This window comes from Chelonoidis abingdonii, chromosome 13 (genome assembly GCF_003597395.2).
Source record: "Chelonoidis abingdonii isolate Lonesome George chromosome 13, CheloAbing_2.0, whole genome shotgun sequence".
NCBI lineage: Eukaryota > Metazoa > Chordata > Testudines > Testudinidae > Chelonoidis > Chelonoidis abingdonii.
Window position 1 is genome coordinate 23,818,556 of NC_133781.1, and position 14,474 is coordinate 23,833,029.

At 37.9% G+C, this 14,474-nt stretch overlaps 1 protein-coding gene across 1 annotated transcript in view; it reads left to right on the forward strand.

Annotated features, from left to right (window-relative positions):
* The first annotated feature begins 486 nt into the window (after positions 1-486).
* Positions 487-14,474, forward strand: part of ATAD5 (ATPase family AAA domain containing 5) — a 28,426-nt gene continuing 14,438 nt past the window's right edge. Inside the window, exons 1-10 of the mRNA XM_032805617.2 lie at positions 487-756; positions 2,587-4,403; positions 5,205-5,292; positions 6,958-7,122; positions 7,902-8,046; positions 8,652-8,736; positions 11,312-11,493; positions 12,361-12,518; positions 12,831-12,984; positions 13,221-13,523. Coding sequence (XP_032661508.1) covers positions 691-756; positions 2,587-4,403; positions 5,205-5,292; positions 6,958-7,122; positions 7,902-8,046; positions 8,652-8,736; positions 11,312-11,493; positions 12,361-12,518; positions 12,831-12,984; positions 13,221-13,523 — 3,163 coding nt within the window. The 5' untranslated portion in view covers positions 487-690. The remainder of the gene's footprint in view (positions 757-2,586; positions 4,404-5,204; positions 5,293-6,957; positions 7,123-7,901; positions 8,047-8,651; positions 8,737-11,311; positions 11,494-12,360; positions 12,519-12,830; positions 12,985-13,220; positions 13,524-14,474) is intronic.

Here is a 14,474-nt window from a genome sequence, read left to right on the forward strand (position 1 = left end):
GCACAGGTGAGCAAGCCCAGCCCCCTTAGAGAGCCAGCTCACTCTGACACTGATGGTGCACTGTATAGGTACCCCAGGGTGACTTCAAGGCCCAGAAGGCAGTGGGAGCATGTGACCTACACGCCGCATTTCTAAGGAAAGACCAGTTAAGATTATCTCCTGTGGGGACCCCCATTCCGAGATGACTGAGACGAGGCTACTTTGCATTTGCAGAAAGTTTGACCTCTATTGCCTCCCATTTCTACCTTCAATTTTACATCATGACGCTATACGCGCCCCACCCCCTTTTCCTCAACGGTGCGAAGTCCCAACTGACAGCGACAAGCCCCTGCTTCGCCGCTAGACCTCGTGACTCCACGACGGGAGGAGGCGTGACCAGTTGGCGCTTAGATCACGTGACCCTAGACAGGCTTGTCCCCGGGGGAGCGGGAGTCGTGCCAGCATCACGTGATGCGGGAAAGGCTTGATGTGCAGGCCTGCTCTGGTCACGTGGACCGGTTGGCCTCGCCCCCCTCTCGCGCCGGGCTCTCCGAACGTGTCCCGCGCGCGCTTTTCTGCCTGGGTGCTTCCGTCGCGCGTTAATTCCTGTCAGGCGGCTTCGGCCGGGCCGGGCGCTCTTGCCCCATGGCTCTGGGGCAGGGGTCTCCCTGGGACTGAGGGATCCTGCTTCCCCCCACCGCGGGGGAGTGGATGATGGGGAGAGTGACCATGGCCGCGGCGGCTCCTTGTGTCCCGGGGAAGGACAGTGACGCCCCGGTGAGACACCCGGGTTCGGTTGTGGGAGGGACGTGCTTTGGGGTGGGCTTCATGGCGCCTGCGGGGGCTCTGGCTTTGAAATGTAAGGGGTGGTGGAGGGTTCTGGGGTCGGAAATCCTTCTCCTCCTGTTGTGCTGTGAAGTGGATCTTCTAAGTCGGGGGCTGTGGGGCGTCGTCCTGGGGCTTGAGCAAGGAGCTGGGGTGCAGCGAGGTGAGGGACATGTTACTGGGGGGCTGATGGGGATAATGTGGTGGAACAAAGCAGGGATGTGATGGGGCAGGGACGGTCTTGCTGTACAGCACCTAGCGCAGCAGGCTCCTGGGCCATGACTGGGGTTCCTAGGCACTCTGGTAAGAGTAATAATGCTAATAAGTGATGGTTTGGTACTGCCATCTGAAGAGGTTCAGGGGCTCTGATGTGGTGCTGTGGAGCAGCTTCACAATGCAGCATTGTGGGTTTCCCGTGGTGTGGGATTGCACTTTACAGATGTCCTGGTTCTGGGGGGTGTATGTTTCATGCTGATGTTGCATCAGGAGTTACTGTGGGGTGGGGGTTGTTGTTTTACTGTTTGTAAAACTTCTCTAAATGCTAAATATTAATGAGCTAAGACATGAAGATTCAACATGAAAATGTTGTCCTGTTGCATCCCACCAACCCATCATCCCAGTGGTAAATGTCAAATAACAACTGTTACCTTGAATTTATACATCACTAATGCTACCAAAGTTATGCTCAGTCTTTTTATTCATAAGGTTTGTGGATTCCCTGAAGGCTGAAGGAGTCCACTCAATTTATCTCCTACAACAAAAACTGTAGTGTAGTGTAGCCTGTTGTTGATATTTAAGGCCTCATCTATCCACAATATTTTAGCCGTTATGAATGTGGTTGATTTTTACTGAAACAGATCATTTGTACACCCTATTATTGAAACTGTTATACTGGTATAAAGATAGTTCCTTATTGTAGTATAGCTTATGCCCCTAATTTTATGATAATAATTTGTACTGGTATAAGGACCTTTGTACAAGTACATCTGCATCCACTCTAAGGGGTTGTGCCACTTTAATTATACTGGTTTTCAACCAGTATAGAGTAGTACAAGAACTGAGTGTAGACCATCCCTTACTATCAAATTCATAGGCCAATGGAAGAAGCATAACAATTTATTACAAAATAATGACATTTATACATTGAAGTTGGTTCAGTGATACCATTACAAATAAATGGTACTGGTCATATATCAGAGAAAGATGTAACAGATTATTTTCTGTCTTGAAAAAAAATTAGAATGTAGTTTCTTTTCCTTGAGACATATTTTAATATTAATATTTGCATTTCAATAATGCCTTTAGGCCCCAAACAATATCAGGTTGGACTAGGTGGTGTACAAAGGTGCACTTTGGTCACTGCCCTGAAAAACTTAATCATAGATCATTTTTCTTGAAGATAGGCTTCCTTAACTAAGGTAGTCCAGGATCCTTTCAGAGCTATTTTAGGCCCTGATCATGCAATTAACTTCATGCAGGCAGACCTCTGTGCAAAGTCTCTCTGCAGTCTTTGTGGCTGTGCAGAGGTGCAGGGGTCTACTCTGCAGAGTGAATTTCAAGTGAGCTTCCCTACCCAAGTTGCTGGATAGCTTTATCTAAAGTTAAAACATCTGTTGAAATACACCAACATATGTGTTTTCCTTAGAGAAAGACTTAATTTTTTTTTTATTCTGTTAAATAATTTGGCAATGTACTATTCAGTGTTACCACCTTACATACCTCATTAGTCCAAGTAACTGTTACTCATTGTTAAAATTAATGTTGAACTTTTCTTTCTTGTAGCCATGCAAGAAACAAAGAGAGGATGATCCCCCTATAAAAACAATTACAAAATATTTTTCACCATTAGCAAGAACAGTGGATAAAGTGTCACCACCAAAATCTAACAACATATTGGATTATTTTAAAAAGACTTCTACAAATGAGAAGACCACTTTACTCATTGGAGTTGGAGAAAATAAAATAAACCAGTCTTACCAGCTGTGTGTTGATGATGGCAAAGATTGTAAATCACCTTTGAGACCTTCTTCAAAATCTTTTTCAAAGCTGAAAAGGAGAGGGAATAGAGTTAATTTAAATAGTAAATTAAGAGATATTAAAACACCTGAGAATCAATATGTGATAGAAATTAATAGCAATGACAGTACAGATATGATGAAACCAAAGGAAGAATGTTTAAATACAAGTTTTATTGATAACAGTGCTTCTGCTTTACTTGCCCAAAAATATGTAGAAGAATTAGCAGCAGATAATCAGCAAAGCAAAAACTCTTCAAACAGAGTCACCTGCAGAAAAGGTGCTAAGAAAACTGGATCGGAACTAAATGTATCAAAAAATTACATTAAAAAATCAAGGAAAAGAAAGCACAAAGATGATACTGATTTGTCTGAAAATTCCTCCTCTGAAAACCAGCTGAATGAAAAGGAACTAAAAGATAAAAAACAAATCGCATCTTCTAAAATAATTGAAAGTAAGAGTACTGTAAGTATTTCAAGCCTTGAAGTTAATGTGGATAAGACATCACAGTTAAATGATAGTACAGTCACAGTGTCATTTGAGGACTTTTTGAAAAGTCAAGGAGAAAATAAAGTGGATCAAATTCCAGAAACCAAAATGCCAACACTAAACAATTTTATTATAGCAAGCGAAACAGACAAAAGTGATAGTACCAGTGTCCCTGAAAATGGCGAGGATTCTCACCAACTACCTCTTCGGACAGTAACTGTCCTTGCACAGATTCATCCCGTTCCCCCAAAATCTCCCTCTCTGCTAAAGGAGCAAAAGGTTTCTAGGAAAATAGCTTCTATCTTTTTGAAGCAAAAAGGGTATGAAATAGAAAGAGAGAGCAGTCCATCTGTTTTAGAGATTGAACAGACTGAACAAATGACTCAAAAAAGAAAATCTAATGTAGTTATAGAGGAGGAAGAATTGGAGTTAGCTGTACTAGAAGCTGTAGGTCCTGAAGCTGTGAAGCCAAAATGTACTGTAGAAGAAAGACATCAATTTATGAAAGCTTTTAGACAACCAACATCTGCTACGGTAAAAAGTGGAGTTAAAAAAATATCTGGAAAACTGAAGGAAGTCAGTGAAAAGCCTTCAAAACAAAATGAGGGAATGGAAGAAAGTGAACCAACCTCAAATACAAGACCTGAAAGTGAAATACTAAAGGATTATATTGACAAACATTCACACTGCAGTACCAGAAAAAGTAGTACTACTAAGGAGAGAACTAATATGCTTAAAAAGAAAAGAAAGAAGGTTTTGGAGACTAAAGAAACAAATGTTCCAAATAGTAATGGAAATAATGAAAATACTGGGGCTAATGCTAATATTAAGGAAAAACCCTTAGATGATATAAGAATCTTATCACATCTGAAACAGAATGAATTAAGGAGGAGCCTAAGGCAAAAGAAAATTGAAACCTTCAAAAACATTACGCCTGAAAAAGCTAGGATTAGTAATACAGTTTCTGAGAATGCACTAGGTGATAGTCCCCTACATGCTTCCACACCAAAATCAAGCAATAGATCCTTGAGGAAAAGCAACATGTATAAAGCTGAAGTGATTACAGTACTCTTTGATGCAAAGAGCCCAATAAGGTAAAAGTTTGCATTTTTAGAATATCTGGTATGTTTTGCTTTGGTAAATAATTTTTATCTACTAGAATGGTTGTTTATATAAATTTTAGCATTAAAAGGCAGGATATAGGTGGTAAGTGGATTGGGAAGCATTCCTAAGTTTCCTACAAACTGGCGGGCCGGTTGAATAGCAACATGGAAGAACTGAACTTTTGACTGGTCTTAGAACTAGTAGAGCCCTATGCTGCAGCTGCTGTGTATACCTGGAACTTTGCAGCATTAGGTCTTTAGTCCAAGTCTGGAGATTCATTTCTTGCATAGATGAAATAGTATTGTTACATTCTGGAGCATGTTTGCAGTTTTGGCATGTGGGAAGATGTTGCAACTTCTGCTAATCTGTTGAAAAGCAGATCACAATAGGTGAGTAGAAAATGATATGCAAGTTTAAGTATCCTCAGATGGCTAAGAATTCCCTCTTATATTTACCCAAGTCCAAATTCTGATTTTTTTTTCCAGGTTTTGTTTTTAAATCAGTGGAATGGGATAGGGAAGCAAAATTTCCTATTCTGACTGTGTCTGAGAGCTTTAAGAATAAATGAACTACAGTAACTTGACACACTTGGAAATATTCTCTCTCTGACATGAATGTTAATGTCATTTGAGTGTATGCTTGTGCTCAAAGGAAAAATACATTTAGCTCCTTTATTCATTAGGATTTTTGCATCTGTTGATAAGAGTCAGTCTTAAATTCCAATGAATCTGAGGTGTAGACTGATGCCTCCTTTAAAAAAAAAATAATTTCATGATTTTTTCCTTGTTTAGAATGAAGTTTACTCGAATTAATGCATCTAAAAAATCTGACAAAGCTGGAGCAATGGAAAATGAAGAATTTATTCCAAGAAATATAAAGGTAGCTTAAATAATCAAGTCTGTTATGTGTTTGTTTGAAAAGTTACTTGTAGAACATTAAAGTAAATAAATGTAGCACCTTCTTGTTCCCCATTGTGTAATGTTAATCAACTAAGACTTGAAAAAGCCATTCCCCTCAGGTGTACTGGTAAATGAGAGGACCTAAATCTTGAGTTGTTACAGAACTTAAGCTAAAATTTTTAAAAATAAAATACATTTGGAAGATTAGTGTAATCAGATGCAATGTTTGTTTGCAGGAAGATGGATCCAGTGGCATTAGCTTTGCCAAGATACATCTGAATGAAATGGGACTTCTGTTTTACTGCTGTTACTCAGGATACTGTGGATAGCAGTAAAACAGTCAAAAAATCATGTCATGTTCCTGCTGTAGCTTGGGAAAAGCATAAGTAGCAACTGAGGCATGCACTGGAATTCTTAATTAGAGGGAAAAGACCCAAATACTGAAGGCTGTGGGGAGGAGGGAAAGATAGAATTGTCTGTCAGGGAGAGATATCAACATCATTGAGGATGCTGTGCAGGGATATCAAGAGTCAGAAAGCTCCTTCTCTAGCTGCTCTGAGGAAGGGAGTGAAGCTTCAATTATAAGGCATCTTCTGACCAGAGGCTGATACAAAATACAGAGTCTCTGATCCGGGCCCAGGGATAGCATCTTGTTCTAAATAGGCAAGGTTGGGCTTTTTGTCACCACCAGGCCTCCCAGTTTCATTCATCTCTACTTCTGGCTCATAGGTTTACACCTCCAGCATGGGAGGGCTGAATTTCGTTTCAGGTGGATAGATAACCAGTATACAGTTTTGATGATGATGCAGTACCTTAGTCTTGAACACGTTTCAGTAGGTGTGAAGCTGCTTTTTACAACATACCTGAGAAATCTTTATCAGAATGATACTGTTGTACAGTTATATGGCAGAAACAAGCCACCTTAGACTTGGCACTACCTGGCATTCTAGTTGGTGTTAGCAGCAGCAGGAGCAAAGATTATTCAGAGACTCAAGTGTCTCCAGAACTGGGTTGATCATATTGGGTGCAGTACAAGAAAGCTTAAATTATTATTGCCTGTGCTCTACTTGTTTGTTTCATGGATAAATTATAAAATCTCGTTGTATGGCTGTCAGGCGTCTTCATGGACGATATATTATTTTTAATTTAATGTTTGTATCTTATCTGCTCCATAGTGTCTGCTGCTGCTGCTCCACACTTAATTTTTTTTTTTAATCTTTAATAGCAATCCCTTCCCTTCTGCTCTGATAACTTGTGCGGTGTCTTTGTAAAAGTGGTATCCAGTAATAGCAATAGACTTGTAAGAGTTATGGTCCTCATGATGATCACAGTTTAGCCAATATTATCTATTTTGGGGAACACCCTATGGGCCTGTGTCATACCAAAGATGAAATTAGATTATCACAATGGCCCCTTCTGGCCTGTGAATCCATGAGTCTCCTGATCATGTGCTTGTGTAAGATGGGACCAAATAAGATTTCCCTTAAGGAAAAAAATGATTCCCACGATCATTTTATTTCCTTGTAAATTGTATGTCACATGAGCTTTAAGAATGATGTAACTTATGTAGACTATTTTTTATTTAAATGTAGAATATAGGCTATAAATGGTCAGGCATTTTTGTTATTTTGTACTTTGTTGCTAGATGAGCTGTACTTCTAAAAATATATCCAAAGCTAAACAATTGATTGAAAAAGCAAAGGCCATACAACATAATAGATCAAAGGCTAATGAACATACCCCAACACCTGTAAGACGCTCGTCTCGACAGCAAGCTCTTGCTGAAAAGAAAAAATTCCAAGAAAATGAAGTAAGTTTGCAAATTTTGAGTAGTATAGAATTCATATTGCTTTTAAAGTTTAGATAGTCTCATTTAAGTAATAATTTCATTTTAATGTCTTACCCTATGTACATATTTCTGCTATGGGATAATGTGAAGTGAATGGGGATGATGTGGTAGCATAGTTTTGGTTTTACACTATTAACTTGTATGAGCTGAGTCTGAAGATTAAGGGATCATTCCTGCAACCATATGGGCTGGGGAATCAGACTCTAACAGGACATAGTTTAATATAGTATTCTGATTGAGGTTTTTACTTTAAGTAAAAAATGTCAATTTTATTAACAAGAAACGGGTCATTTACCCAGAAGATGCAGGATCTTGGTTTCTTTAATATCCCTAGTAGTTACAACCAAAAAGGATGGGGATGGCCAGAAATATATGACCTATAGGCATAACTGTTCCTAAACAGAATGACATCTCATGGACAGTTTTTGGAAAAAAAAAGTTCTGAAATTACACCACTTTCACAATGTTCCTTCCTTTTTGTAGGAAAAAAGCTCACTCGTGTACTTGCTGCCTGAGTTGATTTTTTTTCCTGTAACTTTCTCTTTATACCCCTCTGTAGGAAACACAAGTAGAACTGTTACATAGAGCAATTTTCGAGCTTTGCAACGGTGTCTAATTTATCAGCTCCAGCAATACTCATCATTAATTGGTAGTGTTCACAATTGGAAACAGTAAAAGAAACAATTTTGGGAGGAAGTTGTATTTCATTTTTTATCAATTTCTTTTTGTTTCCTGTCCAGGATTCAGTAATAATTTTAGACTCAAGCCCAAGTAGTACCACTGCTACTACACTGAGTGTGGAGAAAAAGCAAAAGAAACTTCGAAGTTTAAATGATGTATTAGGGAAAAAATCTAGAAATATGAAGGTTACTAAGAGCTCACACGGTAATTGGATTTAAATAAACATTTCATTTTTATTTCAACGTATAAAGTGCCAATCTTGAACACCAAGACCTATTTTGACTTCTGATTTGTGTGCTACGCTAATAGATAATTAACAACAAAGAAACTATGTGTATATGTCCTCTTGACAGCGTCCTTTAAATAGAGTAGAACAATTTTGGAAATCTCTAATTTAAAGAAACTAAAATAATTTCTGATACTCCACCATTCCTCTTCGTCGTCCTGCTAATTTATGTGGTTTTTATCATCATACTTTTATACACTTGTACTGAAGGAGAGGCTGACTATGCACAAATTACTGTCTGATTTGCAAGGTAAAAGTGAAACTAGAGAAAAATATTTAACAGTGCCAAGTAAAATATTTTTAGACAGAAGATTTTTAAGTTGACAGTGTCTCGCGAGCGAGAAATCTTTAAGGGAATTAAGTTACAGAATAAGTCTTTCATGAAGAAAAGTATAGTAGATTTTAGGAATATTGCTATACGTAACACACAAATATCTAATATGGAGATGAAATTAGGATGAAAACATAACTGTAGCAATTATTTGGATGTTAGTACTAATCCAGATCTGCTTTATTTTTAAAGGAAAAGTAGGAATCCCACCTTCATTCCTGGGCAAAAAAGCTCAAAACATTGCAGATGAACCAATCCTAATTTTTGATGAAAGCAGGTCAGTCCAGTACAAATTGTGGATGATTTATGAGAAATGTATTGAATTCTTTCATGGTCATATTGAAATACCCAGGTTTCTTTGTAAGCCTGTCATGTTACATAATATTTAAAGTACACATCAAAATGTAGTAAAAAACGTTTTAGGTTTCAATATCAATTGGTATGTTACATATTAAAATGTTACGGGCTGATTTTTGTACTGTTGTTGTTGTTGAGTCCTTTTATGTTGCTCAAAATCTAAACCTGCATTTAGTTAATAATGACTGTAATATGAAACATGTTAGAATCATAGAACTGGAAAGGACCTCAAGAGGTCATCTAGCCTAGTTCCCTGCACTCAAGGCAGGACAAAGTATTATCTAGACCATCCCTGACAGGTGTTTGTCTAAACTGCTCTTAAAAATCCCCAATGATGGAAATTCTACCACTTCCCTAGGCAGTTTATTCCAGTGCTTAACCACTCTGACAGTTAGGAAGTTTTTCTTAATGTCCAACCTAAACCACCCTTGCTGCAATTTAAACCCATTGCTTCTTGTCCTATCCTCAGAGGTTAAGAACAACAATTTTTCTCCCTCCTCCTTGTAACAACCTTTTATGTACTTGAAAACTGTTATCATGTCCTCTCTGTCTTCTCTTCTCCAGAATAAACAAACCCAATTTTTTTTCAATCTTTTGTCATAGGTCATGTTTTCTAGACCTTTAATCATTTTTGTTCCCCTTCCCTGGACTTTCTCTAATTTGTCCACATCTTTCCTGAAATATGGCGCCCAGAACTGGACACAATACTCTAGTTGAGGCCTAATCAGCACATAGTAGAGTGGAAGAATTACGTCTCATGTCTTGCTTACAATACTCCTGCGAATACATCACAGAATGATGTTTGCTTTTTTTGCAACAACATTACACTGTTGACTCATACTTTGCTTGTGATGCACTATGATCCCCAGATCACTTTCCATAGTATTCCTTCCTAGACAGTCATTTCTCATTTTGTATGTGTGCAACTGATTGTTGTTCCTTCCTGAGTGGAGTACTTTGCGTTTGTCTGTATTGAATTTCATCCTGTTTACCTCAGACCATTTCTCCTGTTTGTTGAGATCATTTTGAATTTTAATCCTATCTTCCAAAGCACTTGCAACCCTTCCCAGCTTGGTATCATCCGCAAACTTTGTGTACTGTCTATGCCATTATCTAAGTCATTGATGAAGATATTGAACATAACCGGACCCAGAACCGATCCTTGCGGGATCCCACTCGTTATGCCCTTCCAGCATGTCTGTGAACCACTGATAATTACACTGGGGGAACGATTTTCCAACCAGTTATGCACCCACCTATAGTAGCTCCATCTAGGTTGTATTTCTCTAGTTTGTTTATGAGAAAGACATGTGAGACAGTATCAAAAGCCTTACTAAAGTCAAGATATACCACATCTACCATATCTTCTTAAAATATACCTTAGAACTGTGGGAACCAGGAAGATTAGTGTATATTCCACTTTCAGGTTTTTTACTCTTAGTAAACCTTAGTGTTTAGCAGCGATTGTAATATGTAAATTATCTGTGGCGCTGTTCAGGGCAACTGTACCTATATTTGCCCTCAGTGGTCCAGCAGTGGCACCCACTCTGAGGGTATCGACTCCCTTGTACACTTCCTGTCTCTGGAGAAGACATGTATGCCTATCTCCAGTCTGACAGGGGTGACTCCAGGCTGAACAGTTTCCTGCCTTCAGTTTATTATTCCCAGAAAAAGACAGTATGTTCAAGCAGGTTTCTTTTTGCCGCCTTTTCAGAGAGTAACAACAGTGTAATTGCCCACAGTTATAAGTTACCACACAGTTCTTACTAAGCAAGCATATTTTATTCTTAAGGTAAAAGCAGGACAGAGAGAATTTGTTAAAAACAATAAAGAAACTAAATGCATGTTAATAAACTTACCAGAGTTCAACCCCTCATAAAAACAAAGGCTCTGGCAGAAGTAGTCCTTCAAATTCCACCTAAGGTTTTTTTTTGTGTTTCATGTTCATCACAGCTTCTACCTAGAACAAGCACCCAATCTTATGGGGCCTCAGTAGGCCGAAGTCTTTCCAGTCCTTCCCTAAGGCTGGGAGCCCACCATGGACCAGAGGTCCTGTCCTTTAGCTGGATCAGAACAAAAGCCCTGAGTCAGTTGATGGCCAAATTATTTATCCCTATGTCCTTTCTTTGTTTGTTGGTCTCTAGAGAATCCACTTTGAACCTTTTGAAGAGACCATGGATAGGCAATCAGCCAGACAATGGGTCCCCTCATCAGGGTGAAACTTCAAAGGTGTGATAATCAGAAGAATTATGTTAGCATATCCCCCTTCTCCTAGAGAAGTTGTATGCAATTTCACAATAACATCTAAACAATTTCATTTTTAATACAATGGGTACCACAGGTATTAAACTTAATTCAGGACTGCACATCTGACAGTTTGGAATGAGTCAAATTGCTGGTAGGGATAAGTAAACTTTATCCATATTAAACACTGTTGTGAACTCTGCATGCTTGGTAGCTTGATTGCTTTTCATTGTCACTTATTTTATTTAAAGCCAAGATACATCTGAAAATTCTCAAGACGATGAGCAGTTCAAAGCAAAACGTGAATTTTTGATGAGTGGTTTGCCAGAGTCTCTAAAAAGGCACATTGCAAAGAAAGCAGCGGTATTAGAAGCATACTCTGTGGCAAGTTGCTGTTTTCAGAGAGTTGTCCATGTACAGCAGAAGGATGATCGTAAGTTTTTATTTGTCTGTGAGCCTGTGTAAATTCAAGTAGATCTCTAGGAGATCTATGTTGAAAATTAAAGGTTCAGAGACCAAGCTTTTTAGTATAACTACGATGGAATAATTGGCAGCTCCTACTTTTGCTTTGTGTTGCAGTAACAAAACTAAATAAGTTCATTGGCATTAACAATAGTCTTGTCAAATACAGATTTTAAAACAGAGCTCAGATACTTGAGTAATATGGAACATATAAATTCATAAGTAGACAAATAGCATGTTTAAAAGATATAATGCATAATAAAATAGGACTTGAAAAAACTACTTATTTAGAGAGTAAAAATCTTGCTTTTGGCCAGGTGGGACATGGAAGCAGCTGATTCTTTTCTGAAAGGAAACGGGATAAGAAAAACCAGAGCAGCCCAGGTGCTGCTACTTCTCTAACACTGAAAGAAGCTTGGAGCAAAAGGGATCCCTGAGCTGCTTGCTCTTTCCTTAAGAGATGAGGGATTGTGCTGCTCTGCTTTCTTCAGAGGGTGAGAGAGAGGAATGAAAGTAGTTGGGGCAGCGGCTGTTGTCTACTCCTGGAGGGGATCGGACTGAGGAAATGACAGCCTTGCAAAGAACTAAAGGAGCCCAGAATGTATTAATAGGGGTGGGGAGAGCACAGGATCACTAGGTGGGAGGAGGAAGTATATGGGCGGGTATGCAGAATTGTTTAGCTGGTGGGAGCGTGAAGTTGATGGGGTGTGAAGATGTTGTGATGTAAATTTAAATAGGCTTGGCTTTGAGGGTATAGCAGTTACTTCTCACTTGGTCTAGGAGGCTGAGTTCATGGATTAAGTACTTTTTTTTTAACTATGTTTTAATTCTTACATAGGTTGTGTGGTGTGGAGGTTGACATCACCGTCCTGTCCTCTTCTAACCAAGCTAAGAGAACTAAACACTGAAGTAACTGATGTCACAAAACTCACTATTTCACTTGGTGAATTCTCAGTTATAAATTCAAAACCTAGTGGCAACAATTCTTTAATTGTGGTTAGTATTTTTAGTCTTTTATTGCTATAATAACTAAGAGTCAATCAAAATGGCTTACATTTTCAGGGCTTTTGATCTTTTACAAAATCCTGTGTCCTTAATTAAGGCATCTGCCCATGGTTAATTTATTTAACTCAAAGTTGGTTTATGTAGCTTGTGCCTTCCTGTTATAGCATGTCAAAGGGTATGTAGTCATTGTGCTTAACAAACTAGTTAAACAATTCTGCTTTAATAGTGAAATTTTTCATATAGGTTTATTTGATCCGTGCTTTTGGGTATTTTGAATGGCTTTTTATTTTGTATTTATTGCAGTTGTCTGGACAGAGACCAGTTTTTCCCAAAATACTAAGAAAGTATTTGTTGGAAGAGATCAGATCTTCTAACTCACAGTTTCCTGTGAGAAAAGTTTTTTATCAGTTTCTGAAAAAACAAACTGAACATGTACTTTTCAAAAATAAAAAACAAGGTTAGTAATGTATATAACTAAAACATCTGACATAGAAACAATTAAATTTCAGCACAATGTAAATGTTTTAAAAAGTATATAAATAGAAACATGATCTGAATAAAACTACAGTAATCTTATTTTGGGTCATTGTGATTAAAGTATTTCTAAAATTTTAGGAAACAATGAGAAATGTACTGTGTCAGTACATTTGAAGTTTTGAAATGATGTCATGCGTTTTATTCTTTGTTGATTAGTATGCATGAAAGAACACAAAACTACAAATTCTGAACTAGATCAAATACATTCTGAAAATCAGAAAGAAACCAAGAGGAAAAGAGAGAGACCCGAAGACCACAAATCAAAACGAAGAAAACAATTTGATAATGCAGAGACTGAATTAAAATCCAAAACTCCCAAGAGCACAGTTACCCAAGTATCCTGCATAAAGCAAGCAGACACAGAAAAAGTAACAAACATGGAAACAAATAAACCCCAGGAATCTGATGTTAATACAATAGAAGACAGTGAACTTGGATCAAAATTAAACCCTATCTCTGGTAACTTTTTACATTTGCTACTTAAATTCTTAGAAAATGTTCTCATACTATTAAGTGAATGGACCTAGATGGGGCACATGGAATCTCCACAGTGTGCTGCAGAGCACAGTTCCAAATGATCTTTGGCAGATCCACAGAGGGGGAATGGAGGAGAGTTGGGAATCTCATCAAATGGAGTGATTTTTAAATCAAGCCAGTATAAATCATGATTTAAATTACTTGCTTTACTTTTTAAATATTTACTTCAATCAGGTTGAGACTTTGTAAAACTAACTTAAAACTTTGTACTATTGCAACATTACATAAAAATTTGTAATGAATGAAATTATAAATGCTGTTTTATTGGGGGTTTTTTGGTAAATGTTACTACTGGTAGGGTGTCTTGAATTTTACAAAATGGCTATAGTTTTGTAACCAGAAACCAAACTGCTGAAAATTAAGGCCATCATCCTGCGAATGGGTTTGTGATTTTACTCACCTGGACAGTGCCATTAACTTCACTGCAAACCCTGATGGAGGAGCTTTCTTGACATGTGGAAGTTCAGTATATCAGAAGGTAGCGTTGGTTGCAAATCTAGCAGAGGCTAGTTGCTTATCAATTTTGTGTTAATTTGTGCTCTTCTCACAGCAAGGATATTGAGGGCCTAGATTTGTCTTTTTCATTGTAAATAATCATTTTAAATGTGAAACTTTTTGTAGAAAAAATCTTTCCGTAAATCTGAAATTCTATGGACAAGTAGGAAACTAGTCAAAGAAGCAAAATATCCACTGTAGAAATTTAAGACGATATGAAATGGGAAGAAAATAAAGAATTAGTAACATTCAAATAAAATAGCTGATTTTAATTAAAAATTTGTTACTGATTTTTTAAAAAATAACTATTTATCCTGCTTAAGTGTGTGTGTGTGTGTTATTAGGCCCAATAAAGGGGTAGCTGGGTGAAATTTAATG